Source organism: Mercenaria mercenaria, chromosome 12 (genome assembly GCF_021730395.1).
Source record: "Mercenaria mercenaria strain notata chromosome 12, MADL_Memer_1, whole genome shotgun sequence".
NCBI classification, from domain to species: Eukaryota; Metazoa; Mollusca; class Bivalvia; order Venerida; family Veneridae; genus Mercenaria; species Mercenaria mercenaria.
The window spans coordinates 43,679,144-43,695,636 of NC_069372.1; the positions used below are offsets into that span (position 1 = coordinate 43,679,144).

The 16,493-nt window shown below is 34.6% G+C and overlaps 1 protein-coding gene across 2 annotated transcripts in view; it reads left to right on the forward strand.

The window, feature by feature from the left end:
• LOC123533308 (neuroendocrine convertase 2-like) overlaps positions 1–16,493 on the forward strand; it is a 67,788-nt gene that overhangs the window by 17,923 nt on the left and 33,372 nt on the right. For both annotated transcript variants that reach the window (XM_053519903.1, XM_053519902.1), the window contains exons 2-4: positions 8,559–8,681; positions 13,789–13,913; positions 15,440–15,559. In XM_053519903.1, the coding sequence (XP_053375878.1) occupies positions 8,615–8,681; positions 13,789–13,913; positions 15,440–15,559 (312 nt within the window). In that variant the 5' untranslated portion in view covers positions 8,559–8,614. The remainder of the gene's footprint in view (positions 1–8,558; positions 8,682–13,788; positions 13,914–15,439; positions 15,560–16,493) is intronic.

Below are 16,493 nucleotides of genomic sequence, written 5' to 3' on the forward strand. Positions count from 1 at the left end.
GATATGAACTTTCGCACCCCCTATTTGAGTCGGCTAAAGGCTGAAAGCCTTTTGACGAGTCCTTGCTATCCAACGATTCTCTAAATGGACCAAATAACACAGTGAATGGATGTAGTTCCATTAGATTTCTCAAACTTCAATCAGTTCACTGCATGAATGAAGTTAAGTTGTGTCAATTCCCTTTGCTTTGACCAATATACGATGTAATCTGTCATATTTATGACTTGTAATTGTGCAATTTTCGAATGTAACTCATTAAGCATAAATGTGCATTTTAAGAATTGCGCAGGCTTACAAAGCTTGGGTAACATCCAGCGAAAGACAAAAAATAGTTCCACAGGGCTCCAGATAAGATGCGTATTAGCGTAAATTACGTATAGAAATAATGCAAATACGCATGTCTAATAATTTCTAAGCGTATAAAAACGTATATAAAATTACAGAAACGCACACAATGCTTTTTTAAAAACAAAATCTGAATCGTCTGGATGCGTTAGGTAACATAGCCGATCAGCCTTAATTCTCCCACATTGAACGTAAACACGCATCGTATGATTTCTATAAACTTTGCGTGGGTTGAATTTTGCAGTCAGTAAACGGATAAATTATCGGAAGAAGAAGCTCTTACTGGTTTGTTTAGTTACTACTGATATTAAAAATGATTTTAATTCTTATTTTTCGAGAAATAAACAAATCGGCGAAACATTAAATTGTATTTTCTTGTAGTTTTTGAAATCGAAAGTAGATCGTCTATGTTTGGCTGCTTTCACGAAACGAAATAACTTTTTTATGAAAAGATTTAAATAAGAGGTAATTTAACCGTAAACTTCAATGTCAGATACTGCCAATTGCTGCTAAATGTCTCCGTATCATCACAATTTGTAAAATATATTGTTCAAACTGGAGAAAAGTGTAATCGTATCCGGATATAATATTTTGGGTAAATATCGAGCTGTGTTATGAAATTTTAAGACAAAAACTAAAAACAAACTGAAACTGGTAGACTATACTGTCAGTACATCAATCATTAGCCGACTCAGGCCATTCAGGCCTTTGATTTTCATCTGGGTCCGCTCCCTATTTTTACAGTTATGGCCCCTTAGTCAAAAATGCACATTTTCACCTTGTGACACGCCTAACTCAAAAAGTATTACATATAAATTGATAAAACCTTGCATGAGTCTGTATCATGATATGAACTTGGGCACCTCCTATTTTTTATCTGCCTCCGACCCCCGACCCCAAACCCCCACCCCAAACCCCATCTTCAGAGTTATGGCCCCTGAAATAGTTAAAATGGACATTTTCACCTTGTGACTCACCTAGCTCAAAAAGTATATAATATAAATGGATGAAAACTGTCAAAAGTCTTTATCATGATATACACTTACACACCTCTTATTTTTTTGGCTGCCTCCATCCCCTATTTTAAAAGTTATGGCCCCTGAAATAGTAAAAATGCACATTTTCGCCTAATTATGTGCCTAGCTAAAAAAATACTTGATGTAAATTCATGAAACCTTGCTTGCGTCTTTATCATGATGTGACCTTGAACACTTGGCATTCTTCCTGAGAATCTCAGCGCTTATTACAGAGCTATGGCCCTTGAAATAGCCAAAATAGTGGAATTTTTGTTTGTGATGCTCATAGCTCAAAAAATATATGGCCTAGAATAATAAATCCTTTTCATAAAATGTTAATTGAGGCTATACACCCTTAAGACTGCAAACATTTGAATTATTGCCCCTTATTTGTGACAAATGTACCAGTGGGGGCACACCCTGTGTCCTACAGACACATTCTAATTGTAGATCATTTCTTTTAATGGGGACTGCTAACTGCTACGCATGCGTACATTTGCGTGTATATACCTGCATTTAAAAGAGTATTTAGTTACACTTTCATATGTAGAATATCGTATGACGAAAGGACATCGGACATGATGCTAGGGATTTTGCCCAAATTTCAATGCCTTTTCAAGATTTCAGTAACTGATAATTTTATATAATGACTTCAAATACGCATAAATAAGTTATATACCTATCAAAATGTCACAAAAAATAATTTTATTTCATATTCGTTGTCTTGAAAGGACTTCGGACACTTTCTATATGAATTTGCCTACTCCAAGAGTGAAAAATAAACCTCTGAGAAATAAGTATTTAATTACATATACCATCAAAATACATATTTGAGATTATTTCTTAAAGTCAAATTTTTCAATTTTTGTTTCATAAAATGGTAATTTTTGCTCTAAATATAATTATGTACCCTGTTATATACATATAAAAGCTATTTTACTTTAAATAACATTGTCCCCCCCCCCCCCCCCCCCCCCCCCCCGTGCATCAAAACCATATTTGGCCAGCATATGTAGATATTAATTATACACATTATCTGTGACTATTGTGTTGATGCAAGGGGGTGGAGCAGTACTTTTAAACAAAAAATATAACTACAGGGTGTTCCCAAATGTAAAATAACCAATACTTTTTATATTCATTTTTAATAATTTGATAGTCACATATTTTTACTTCTGTTTGTAACTCAAATACTATACAAATGTTTGAAAGGGCACATATAGGCATGTTATACATGTGTAGTAGTGAGAGAAGCAAATACTGTGAATTCATTATTATTCGTTGGGTTAAATTTTCATTGGCTTATCCTGGTTGTTTGTTGCAGTAGATTGGCAAATGTGTGCTGTAAAATACTAGCAACAAACCAGGTAATCTTCTGCATGCCCTCCTCGCAACACGCACGCCACTAGCGATGATGTAATTTGTTTTCCATTTTGTTGTTATTATTTTTTGTATTTTTTATATATTTTTCATTTCTTTATTTCTTAATCTTCTTCTGTGCATTTATATTTATTTCTTTTAGACACATACTAAATGTTACACGCATTCATTACTTCATGTTCTTCCTACTCTGAAAACTGAATTGAAGCGGACTAGGCCTAAACACAACAAAAAAGAGGCAATATGTGCACAGCAGTTAATCTGATCCTGACTATGGTCTATCCAACAGGAATAACGCTTGGCATTGATATGCCTGTAATGCATAGGTCAAGAACATTAGCTTCTTGGCAGGTCATATCGGTGACGGTTTTACACACAGTGTGATGCCACGAAAGTGATGTGTCAAGTCGCTTTCCATGCAGATGGCATATACAAATACGGCTAGATGCAAAAACGAACTAAACGGTCCAGCCGAGTTTCAGGTGGAATTTTTATGCAGAGACCTGCTTCTACTTTAGCCCTACAGATGACACATTTCGAATATGTTTTGCCCACAACTTCAGCCCTGAACAGACAACATTATCTATAGATGGGTTGTTGTCAGACTTATCCCGATTTAACTTTTTCCGATCCAGCTTGCTTAGGCAAGCCTCAGAAAGAACTGTCATTTCGGATACATTTTTATTACATGTTTAAGCGAAATGAGCCGTGCCATGAGAAAAACAACATAGTGGCTTTGCGACCAGCATGGATCCAGACCAGCCTGTGCATGTGCGCAGTCTAGTGTGGATACATGCTGTTCGCTTTCAAAGCCTATTGGAATTAGGCAAACCGTTAGTGAACAGCATGGATCCTGACTAGACTGCGCAGATGCGCAGGCTGATCTGGATACATGCTGGTCGCAATTGCACTATGTTGGTTTCTCATGGCGCGGCTCAAATATTATCTGTGCCACTGGTACTTATCCCAAGCAAGAACCCACCCTACGGCCTTGATAAGATTACTGCCTTTCTTATTATTAATGTTATACAGCACATAAATATCTGCCATCACTTACAACAGAGCTATTCAGACATGTACATGTACTTAAATAACTACCTGAACCACTGCAATAAAACTGACCGGTCACTTATACATGTATACCTATTCACACATGTAATGCATCAATAACTTTACATTACGGACAGTATATAGATAAATCAAGTACAGGTTGTTTGCAAAAATATCGTTCTCTTTTTTATTTATTTATAGGATTTTAATCTTAAAATGTTATTTTTTTCTTAAATAAACAGATTTTATCACTTTTTTCGACTGGAATTCATATATTTAAAACTTCCGTAAAGTGATGACATTATATTTTTACGGAAATTAAACATTTTATTTTTTCAAGAAAATATACCCTGGCCCACATAAAATAAGAAAATCATCTTGATAGGAACAGATACAAATCAGTTTCTGCTGTAATAAATTAACTAATACATTGGTTTATCATTGACTCGAAACGATTTGGGTATTGTTCAAATACTTAATGAGAAATTTGCATTTAAAATGTAGGCTAGAAGCATATGATAGTGTCCGAAGTCCTTTGAGCAGTTTTGTGACTGAGGGTCACATTTTTTTTTTAAAGTAAAATGTATATTTTTAGTGAAATAAGCATATGCATTTAAGGTGTGTCTATTATAAAGTGTTTTAAAGGTCCAATACTAAGGAAAGTGAACATTTTAATTTCTTTTAAAAAGCACAGAAACTATTTCATTTTATTGGAAAATGAAAGTTGGTATGTAGAAATTCGAAATAAATCGCAGTATATGTACAATTATTTTTCTATGAAGTATGAAGAAAGTTAAAAAGACCTGGGGGGTCATTCTGTCGATTCATTGAAATTTCAACATAATACACATACATTTCTTTGAGTTCCAAAGACCTTCTGTAAATTTTGACCTGCCAATCTTCATTATTTAGTGTCTTGCAGAAGTCTATGCACTGGCTATGAAAAAAAAATGCCAACTCACTTTCCCTTAGTAATGGACCTTTAAAACAAAATACATTTTTTACTATGCAAATTAACAGAGTTTTATAAACATCTTTAAAAATAACTGAAAAGCAAAAAATAAAAGTGGAACAAAACTTTTGGCCACACAACTGTACTTAAGTTCTTTCCACCCGAGTGCCCATGATAACTGATGTATTGATCATAGTCTATTGTTTGTTTTCTATACATCTATTGCTATACTGTATTGACACATGCGGTACACATGTACAATACTGACCGGGTATTTTAGGGAGGGTTATATATTGAATACATGCAGTGTTTTACATACATTGGCGTAGCTGGCCTTTTTCAGTTATAGCGGAGGGGTGTAGGGGACTGCCTAGGCCACTGTGGGTTCAGGAGTGCCTGAGTTTTATGACACATTTGGGCTCGTTCTAGATGCATCGTTTGCTCTTTTCAAGGTCTCTTAATATTGCATTTTTAGTGTGTTTGGTTTTTCAGTTTCCGAAATTATCCGTAGGCACAGTCCTGTTATGCTTAAAAATAGCGTGCACATTTAGCCTATATCTTTTAATGCCTAGCAAACATTTAAATGTGATTTCTGTTACTTTAATGCAAAAAAAAACAACATAATAATAATACAAAGTTGTAATAAAATACCGACTGGTCCAATATATTAATGGAACAGAACTTCACTAGAACTTCACTAGCTGGTATCAACATTTATGTCGATATTCCTTGGGGGTCGTTACTACTATTTCAGTCGGCGTTAGTTCTGGGGGCGTCAGTGTTAGTTCTCAAGGCACCCGGGTCAGTTCAGGAGTCGGTGTCTAGTGTAGTTGAAGATGCTGGATCCAGTGCTTCTTAGGTTTGAATTAAAGCAAACGTTGTTCTTAAAATGCATTCTAGGTATGCCATAATTGTATCCTACAAAGGTAAAAAGGCATTTGCACCACAGTGGCACTATTCTCATAGATGTTTGTCTATATCTCTTTGTCATGTTTAAGTTGAAGATACATACATCTGGTTGTATATGTTTAAGCAACTTGCTTGTTTCATGACTTGCGACAGACGCAGTTGTCTCAATCTTGATGACACTCAATCGACGGACTTAGACTGTTGAGAGGCAGCAGACCTGATTTAAAAAATCATAAGATATACTTATCAGGATCAGTCTGCTTCCAAGCTTGACTTTCTATGTCCACTATTTATTTATTATAGTGTTTTTTTATGCTTGAAATACCCTGAAATCTCGAAAATAAGCCGCGGCTTATTTTACATTTTCGTAAGGATTTGGTGGCTTATTAACGAGACCGGCTTATTTTTGAGTCCGGCGAACTTTTAAGTACATTATATCCGGTAACGGTTTAAAAAACGGTGTATGTTCAAGTACCAAAATACTGCAGATACGAATGTTATATTTTTTGCTTTTAGTAAAATTATCGACGTCGGTAAATACTTATACTTCTGACATGCCTGTTTTGTTACAATTTCTTAATGAAAATAATCCAATGCTAACAAACATATACACCTATGATTTAATCGCCCAACGGGTATGAATGACTTACACAATATGTGATAAACACCGCATTGTGTTATCAATTTATACGTCTTAACAAGATCATTGATACTATTTCTAATACCAAAAAAAAAGTGGACGGCTTATTTTTGAGAGCGGCTAATTTATGGGCCTTTTTTGCCTGTAGTGAAATTGTGGCTTATTTTCGAGACCGGCTTATTTTCAAAAGCGGCTTATTTTCGGGATTTCAGGGTATTTACAAAAATGAATAAGGCTGTAGATATGTAAGATTTATGAAACACAAGCAATAAGTGTCAAAATATTTTATGTAAAATTCATTTGCTGACACCTTGTATGTAATTCTTTCAATTTTTAACATTTTCCCCCCTGTGACCAAGTACCATTTTTGCAACATACGTATATAATAATTATTTACAAAGGCATGTGAAATATTTTGTTGCGTCACTGATGGGGAAGATGTTTAAAAACTAAAAATGATTAGTGTTCATATTTCAATAGAAATAAGAATGAGAAATGTCTACAAAATCATCCTTAATGTTAACAAACTTGTAAAATTCATTCGATATATCAAGAAATGGTCTTTAACTTTCTTTATTATGCTGTTTCAGAAGTCTGGCCCTAGGTCAGTTTTTACTTAATTTGATAGGCAATCTGAATAGGAAAATGTCCGAGGTCCTTTCATTTTCTCTAAGTATTATGGGTCTTACGAAACACTGCTAAGGCATGCAAAGACACACAAAGACATGCAAAGACAGACACAAAGACAAATATTTAAACATTTATTGGTATATTAGTTTAAATTGTGATTTTAAAGTATTTTTATTAAAAAAAAAGATTTAAAAAATAATGAAAATTGTGAAAAGTTGTGCTGAGAGACAAGACGAGTATCGACACACAAAGACATAAAAATACAATAATTTTAAGTTAACAAATAATTTTCTTATTTATCGTCCAAATATAAGTATATGATGTGATCCCGGAGTGTATTTATTATCAATAATTATAAGTGATAAATAGCCCGCCCGCTTAGCTCAGTAGGTAGAGCGTTGGTCTACGGATCGCGGGGTCGTGAGTTCGATCCTCGGGCGGGGCGTGTGTTGTCTGTGACTATTTGATAAACGACATTGTGTCTGAAATCATTAGTCCACAACCTCCGATTCATGTGGGGAAGTTGGCAGTTACTTGCGGAGAACAGGTTTGTACTGGTACAGAATCCAGGAACACCGGTTAGGTTAACTGCCCGTCGTTACATGACTGAAATACTGTTGAAAAACGGCGTTAAACCCAAAACAAAATAAAAAGTGATAAATATTTAATATCAAACTTTTCAAAACCACTAAAAGTGGACTAGACTTCGACAAGGACATACAAAGACACACAAAGACATGCAAAGACAGACACAACGTCATATATTTGAAGGTAGACGGGTACATTTATGTTTAAACGGTGATTTAGGGAATATATATTTTAAAGACAATAAAAATAAATATATGGTTACAAATTATGCTGAATCTTAACAGGGACATGTATCGTACAGAGAAGCATAAAATAAGTAATAACAAAAACTTTACTGTGAAATTCCGAAAATGATTCTCGGTTGTAATTGTATTGTGTATTTATTATCAACAATAAATAAAATCATTAAAATAAAACTTTATCAAAGGTTATAATTGGACTAGACTTCGACAAAGAATTGCAAAGACACACAAATATATGCAAAGACAGATACAAAGACATATACTTGGAGGAAGACATGTATATTTATGTTTAAACAGTGATTTAGGGAATATTAATTTAAAAATTAATAAAAATAAATATATAAAATTGTTACAAATTATGCTGAATCTAAACAGAGACATGTATCATACACAGAGGCATGCAAAGACCGTCACAAAGACATTTATTTGAAGGTATATAGGTATATCCTATGTTTAAATGGTGAATTTGAAGTGTGTTTCTTACAAGAAAAAAATAAGTAAATAAAAATGTTACAGATTATACTGAATCTTAATAGAGACATGTATCGGCACATAAAGACATGAAAATACATTAATAGAAATTTTGCAGTCAAATTATTTCCTTATTAATAGTCCGAAAATAATTATGATGTGATTTTGGTGTGTATTCATTACAAATAATAAAGAAGGGTATTCATTACCAATAATAAAGAAATGATTCAAATATAAACTTCTTAAAGCTATTTTTAGATAAATAAACATCATTTTACTCTTTTGTTACAATCATGTTCTCTTTGTGCTAATCTGTTTATTACCTATTTTGATAGTTTGGGACATGGTTCTATAAATGGTTCTCCAATAAGATACTTCCATCAAGAGAAATATGGCAACAAACGTTATCATAACTATGATGATCTTTTGCCAATGCATCACTGTCATTGGCGCCAAAGGTAAGCACTATTGATAGCTTGTTTTTTAATTAACATGCGTATTTAGTACATTGTAATTTCCGCTTCCGGTAAGATATATTTAAATATAAAAAAAAATATCATAAATTTTGAATTAAAGAATTATATACATGTTCTAGTAAAAGCTTATACCCGGATAAAAGAAATGTTATTAAATGCTTTTTTGCATAGCGATGGTCACCATCCAAGCTTAAAGCTAGTGGTAACGCCCAATGCAATAAAGTTTTACTGCATTTTATGCACTGCTGTCTGCTAAAGACAATGTCACAGAGTTTTAATAAAATGTTTTCGTATGATAAAGTGGGTGTAATCCTCTGCCACTGTACATGGTAGGGCATACAATTATTTAAAGACTATTTCAATTCTATGACACGATTAATACTATATAAAATGCGGGAGTACAGGGCATCGCACAAAGCTTTAAGCCTTTATTCAAATATATATTTTGGTTAAGACATTTTATTCTTTTTAGTGACCTTCTGTTTGATCAACCTTTTCCATAATAATGTTTTCCCTTGATTTCTCTTTAAAAATAGGACAAGACCATTATTTTAAGTATCATTCTAAAGACCTAAAGGGTGGTAAAATGATTTTTTTTTGTTTTGCAAATATCTTGTTTGGTTTTTAGTTAATCATCAAGAAATGATTATAATAGTAATTTCAAATTCTACAACTTTTGAATAACACACAGGTATAGAATATAAATTTTATTTGTTGATGGATTGTTATAACACTTTCTGGATATCTTAATTAGCATAAAAGCAACATTGCCAGGTAAAATATCTGTAAAATCATTAGTTATGATTTGGCCCATTTTTGCAAAAAAATAACATTATTCAAGATACTTTTATAATTCGTAAAGTTCATACTACCACTCCTGGAGACAGTTAAAAAGATGTATAACTTATATCTGCTTGCATAATAAAGCAGACATTTACGAAAAATTATGTTACGGATTGACTGGATCAAATAGTGAATCTTTTAGTACATATTTTTATGTAAGTTAAGGTATCCGATCCACAAATAAGCAAGGTTTATATAACAATGCTATTAAAATACATTAAATATTGATGCCAGGTAAGCTCACGTACTTTTTGAATAATCTGAAAGTGCATTGTCTACTGAAAAAGAAAATATATATTACATGATAAAAATATGTTATAGAATTTTTTTTTTATTTTATAGTTTTCAATGATATTTCAGAAATTCAGTTATTACAGTGTAAGATTTATCATTTCGCAGTCAAAAACATGACTTTAGTGATTCGTGCATATTATATATGGTCATCTTATTTACTGATTCTTGTTTAGAAGACACATCTCTTTCAGATGATGCCAAAAACATGGATCACCAGGCATCGAAATGTTATCTATTTGTGGATCGGATACCTTTATGTCTTAAATGTTAAAAAATTGAAACAAAATGTACAAAAAGGGAAAACATTTTAAAATATATAGAGAGTAATGGTTTTAATGCCCAACATTTCCTCTCACTGCTATATATCATTGTAGGTAGTTACACTCACTTAAGTAAACCAAATTGATTTATCATTGTAAAATTATTATAGATGCAGTTATTGTTGAGACAGAATGAGCAGTATCAAAGAAAAAATAATGAGCCGTATTCCAAAGTTCAATAGGATATTCGACATTTATTTCTGAATCATCCATGTACTTTACAACTACTATAACAAAGCTTCGTCTTAATCGCAGATTAAGTCTGCTAAGTCTACTCATGGGTTATGCTGAACCAAACAATGGACCCAGTAGCCACCCATATGGCATATGTACATTTGGTGTTTAACAGTGAGCAACAAAGGCAATTGCTTGCAATATTTATGATAGATGGACACACAAATCTTGTATTGTAATGTTGAAAGCCATAATGATCAACTAGCCGATTCTTAAACTCTATGGTATTGTGCAGACTGCGGAACGCCCCACCACTCAGAGGTCATATATGAGGCCCATGAGAGTAACAGTAGCATCAGCAGCAAGTAGCATCAGCAGCAACTACTCGATTGTGAATGAAGGGAAACTAACCATCCCACCAACGCCACTTTGTCTGGTCCCCAACATCAGTAAACAATATTGATCGATACCAGCCTACATACAGTCTGTAATCCTGAAGCAGCGTCTTCACTTAAGAACACACAAACTCAGAATTCTTCAAAAAAGAGAAAGGTTCTATGCATGTTGAACACTAGTTTCCAAAGTATACGCAAAAACGCAGAAATATTGATGTACTTGTAGATACCATTAACCCAAACACTGTCCTTGACCTGGCTCGCCGATAATATACAGACATAACTTTTTTTTCAATCCTGTCTTGGGATTCAATGTCTACCGATTGAACCACCCAATCTGCTCATATGTGGGGTCCATCTTGCCTTCAAGAAAGACATTACAGATGTCCATTGCTATGAACTTGAAACCGAGCCCGCAACATTTTCGTTTTTGTCGTGTTGAGCGATGTGGAGTTTCCACTTCTTCTATTTTGAACTCATTACAGTAACTATCCAGAATGGGAAGTTGAAGATAGTTATACAAACATGTATAAGAATATAAACCCCCTCTTTTCCCCTACCTCCTCTAAAACTGAAGAAGTTTAACTATATTGGCGTATGACGCTTTTTTAACATCAAAACATCAAACGAAAGTTCAAGAAGGTCAAATTTTTACCGGCCACCGTAACATACCAGATTTTGATGAACCTGCAACTCCATCGCTGCTTCTACCCATTGCCCGCTTAGTATTAATCTAATAGTATAATTATTTCTGGGGATATGATTGCTACATTCACCTTAATGTCCTACCTGAATATCAACACCATGCAGTCCTCTTCTACCTGACGTGAACGTCATACGTACGAGACGTGGTCCAAACAGACTTGAACCAGAATTCAAAACGATTTTATGTTCACGTGAAAAGAATACGTCAAAAATCCGTGGCGTATCTTCTCTACTCATCAAGACAGTTTCCTGCAGATCGATAGCCAATAGAATGCCAATATTCATGACGGCCAATTTTCAGTAAGTTTATAAGTAAGAGAAGATTCTGCAGACATGCCAAACAAGGGCAATCGTCCCCATCCACCATAAGTTACATTCGTATATTCCCACAAAGTGTAATAAAACTGCTAAGTGACCTCAAATTAATCAAAGCATCGGGACCAGACAATGCATGCCTACTTTCATTTTACACACGGCTTCGCATCCTAACGAAAATATTCCAAACCTCATTTCACACTGACGATTAGAGCTTATTGTAACTTTCTTCAAGAAAGGCGATAAACATCTTGCTCAAACTACTCCCAGTGCCTCTGATGTCAGAAAGATCCTGTAGCATATCGTACACAGCAACATCGCGGAACCCAATGACATCGCATGTTTTCTACAAGAACTGTTCATGTGAAACCCAGCATATAACCACAAAACAAGTTGAAGTCAGCCGGTTGCGCTCTGGGCGAGATCATGTGGGTATCATACTGCTGGACTTGGCAAAAGCTTTAAACAAGATACCCCAACCAGATCGCAATCACAAACAACAGCAAAATACCGTTTCAGACTGTAAACTACACTGAATGAAACGCTAACGCAACTGCATAAGCCAGAATGTTGCGCTAGAGGACAAGCATTCCGAGAAAGCTGACATAGTGTCCGGTGTACCCCTGTGACTGTGATAGGGTCTCCTTTTTGCTCGTATTTAACACTGATCTGCAAGTGTCAAATACATAAGACACCAAATTGTTTGCCAATGATGATCTACTGTATTTCCTCATCATTGGCCTAGCTGATGCTATGATTCTCTCTATGAGTACATGAATGCACTTTGTGAGTGGGAGAGTAGGTAGCAAGTGAATTTCCACACAGCGAAAAGCTAACCAGCGTCTTCATCTGTACGAATCCCTGGTCCAGGCTTGACATAAACTACCAACTACACGGTTACATTCTAGAAAAGGTCGACAGAGCGAAATGTCTCGGGGCCGCTATCAGCAATGATCTGTCCTTGACCAAGCTTATCGACAACGTATTTCTCGAAGGCAGCCAACTCCTAAGGATTCCTCTGCCGAATTTATTTAGTATTACCAAGTCGATCGGAGAGGGGCACGTTTTATCCTAAACAACTTTGTCGGCCGGACACCAGGTTGTGCGTTTTGTCACCGACATGCTTTTCATGATTCAGCCCCAGCTGGTCAACCTGAAACCGGAAAGCATACTTCGACAGAAGACAGAAGAAAAATGCGCCTACAACCGCCAAGTGGGCCAAGCTCGTCAGACTACAAGTAGCAGCCGCCGACATTACAACGCTGGAGGGTTTTGCTGCTACTTACGGCCAGCAGCTGGTCCCGCTACCTTCTAGAGACATTGCAAAGCGTAAATAATATTTTAGTGTACATTCCAGCATTTTTATTTGTAAATAACACCAGAACAGAGCGACAGTCTCAATACCCACTTTGAATTCAACCTTGAAGTCTAAGAAGACTCATGACCTACTACCAGAAGAAGTGCGCTTAACTCTTCCTCACATCGATTCCTATCATTGTTTGAAGTTATTGTAAATCATCTTAAATGCTGTCAAAGTACTTGACATGAATTATTAAGAATGGAGGGATATATAGCCCAAAATAGTTTTGCGGTGATATAATAAAATGATACAAACAATTGAAGACTTTAGTCGTTAAAGTTTCATAAATCTTTGTATGATATAGTTCCTCTCAACTATATTAACTTAGTTTTGTTGGGCTTAGAGTCACACCAACACTATTAAGGTAATATGGCGACATTTCCAGTTTTTTGGTGGAGGAAGACCCCGGGTGCCTCTCCGGGCATTATTCCAGGCATGGATGGGCACCTGTGTAGAACCGCCGACCGTCCTTAAGGATGGCTTCCTAACGTGAAAGAATTCTACATCCGAAGCGTGGGGCCAGTGGTTCTGATTCAACGGCCTTAATTAATACAGTAAGTCGTTAGAAATCTACGTAGTATTTCAGATAGAGTCTAATTTAGCTTACATCCTCATTCTTATCAATAGTAATTGACTGTGATAAACTAAAGAAAAAATAAATTTTATTTTGAGAAATTTAACAGGTTTACAGGGAAAACATGGAAAACAGACAGGACGAAAAAGTAATACGGTCACTGTTAAATATGAAGGAACACTGGATGAAGCAAAAGCATTTGGATCAAGCTTGGGCCTAGAATTTCAGTCAAATGTAAGTCTAAGGTTCATTTTTAATACTATTGAAATTAGAGTAAAGAAATTATATAACTACCGATAAGAGCTTAAATCAAGTCACATTTTGATTTTGATTATCTTATCTGCTAACTTGTTTTCTATTTTTGAACAATTTAACCATTAATTTGCTCTGCACAATTATAGACTGCGTTACACAACAAACTCAAGGTAAACCATATTTCTCAGACAGAAACAGGAGGTGTTTCCGCTCATGTCTGACAAACCTTTTTTTCCGATAAAGAAAACATCTGAATAGTGAAAAGATACATTTACAATGTAAATTGAAAATAACTAGTACCGTTTTCATGTCGATATAAAATTGGGCGTTAATGCCATGTAATTTTTAAAACAGAAGAAAAAATACCAGCAGGATATTTCCGGCATCTAACATTTGTAGAAAAGCCCCCTTCCACTATCCCGTGGAAGTTCCATCAGTGATACTTGTTTGAGCAAAACTCTCGCATGATGAGGAGAATTTTCTAAATGCTTGTTTACAGATTTAATGTAGTATAAAAGCACGACTTAAGATATAAATATACTTAGATATATTAATCAATGGATATAAAGACATTTTAAAAAACGTGTGTATTTGAAAAATGATAGGGAAAAATGGGATTTTACTCTCGCCGTTGGCAAAGTAGGAGAAAACCTGCCACGTGATAGCAAAAATACCCGAGGTGAAATCGACTTCGATTTCAATCACTTATATTGGATATATAAAAAGTATCAGTCATTTGTTTCCTTAAGTGATCTTAACTAGACTATGGATTTAAATAAAGCAAGGGAAAATGTAAATGTGTGTTTGCAATTTCTGGATTTTCAAACTAAGTCCGAAGAATTTTTATTTAAAAATATAAAATTGCAAACAAAGAATATTGGTCGTCATACTGTTGGTATTTTGTACAGTTATAAGATGATTTTTTTGGTGATAAAATTTACAGAGAGTCCAGGTATAGGGCACTTATTTTCTATATTTAAATATTAAGTGTAAGCTAGAACAGGAACTGTTGCTGTGTTTTAGTATTTGTAAACAAAGGTCAAATTATCATTTGTGAAAAGTTACCAATATGCAAACTTACTATGCAAACCTGATAAAAAAAAATGTAAGAGGCTTATGATACATTCATAACATATTTTCAGAGATAATTAAAATATAAAGGAATTGTATCTGAATACATCTTTCATTTGTTGTGCGGATCAGACGAGTAAAGTGTGGTTAAAACCATTTAATAATATCTGTAAAAAAATAGCATTTATGAAGTTTCTTACTGACGTACGCGAACTGAAAAAAAACACAATATATTCGGTTTAGTTTATTCATATCGTGTTTTACACATATGTATGATATAACTTTTTACAAACATACAAAAATACATAGTAAAAGGGTTAGGCAAAAATTTGTCTTTAATGTTAAAATGAAAATTATAAATGTTTCCATTCTCAGTGGTGACTTTCGTATCATAAACATGAAACACGCATATCATGGAATGTTATGATTTCCAGGTTTTCGGAGAGTGGTACGTGTTTACTGTGCCAACATTACCACAGACACAGTTTCTTGTCCCAAAAGATGTCCCAGATATCAATATCAATATAAGGAAAGCTAAAAAACTGGACAGAAAGGTAATATTTATCTATCTATCTCTGAATACTGCCAACCCCTCCCGCGAGAGTTATATTAACACACTAATATATAGCTTTCCTCCTCCATTTACATATAATAGACTGCCATTCGCACCTGAACAATTTTACCTACTCATGGGAGCCATTTTTATGCTAACCTATTGTTAGGCTATTCAACTGATCTAAACATGACACGTAACATGTATATTTTGATAACATAAAACCAGAAGTTTCTTCAACGATTTCGCCTCGCGTAGTTTATGTCAGACCTTGAACCGAGCGTCAGTCGATAGCCTTACCTATTATTAATCAATATACTTTGGTGATTTTCTTGTAGTCTTTTGCAACAAATACATTATTGAAATCGTTCGTCAATCGTTTCTCCCCACTTAAGAGCGCACCGCCTATGACAAATGCCTTCAGACTGGGATTCACAATTAGCCATACATAAGCCAAACATACACCCGTTACAAGCAATATTAACATATGCCTTATTTACTCGCCCCCTCCCCACCCCCACCCCTATAGGAAAAGTTGTGTATCACTCTGTATAGAAAACTCAACAACTGTATGAATTGAATACAGGGTATTTACAAAATACCGGACAACAAAGTTACATAAACTGTACAAAAATAGGAGTTATCTATATCACAAGAAACCGCCTACACATAAGTTATTAGAGAGTACAAAAGTACCTTACTAAAACAGTAATCACCAAATTAACATTCTGATAATAGAAAAGAAATCATACGGCATCATAAAATACAATGGAAATGTAAATCTTGTTCAAATATGTGCAAATGTTATACGAGATGCCGTCATATCAATTAAGTTGCACGCCACAATCGAATCTGTATATTAAACAATACAGTTCAAGCCTCTACATTTTGTTACGTAAAACAAATTCGATTGTGTATTTCTCAAACGGAATACG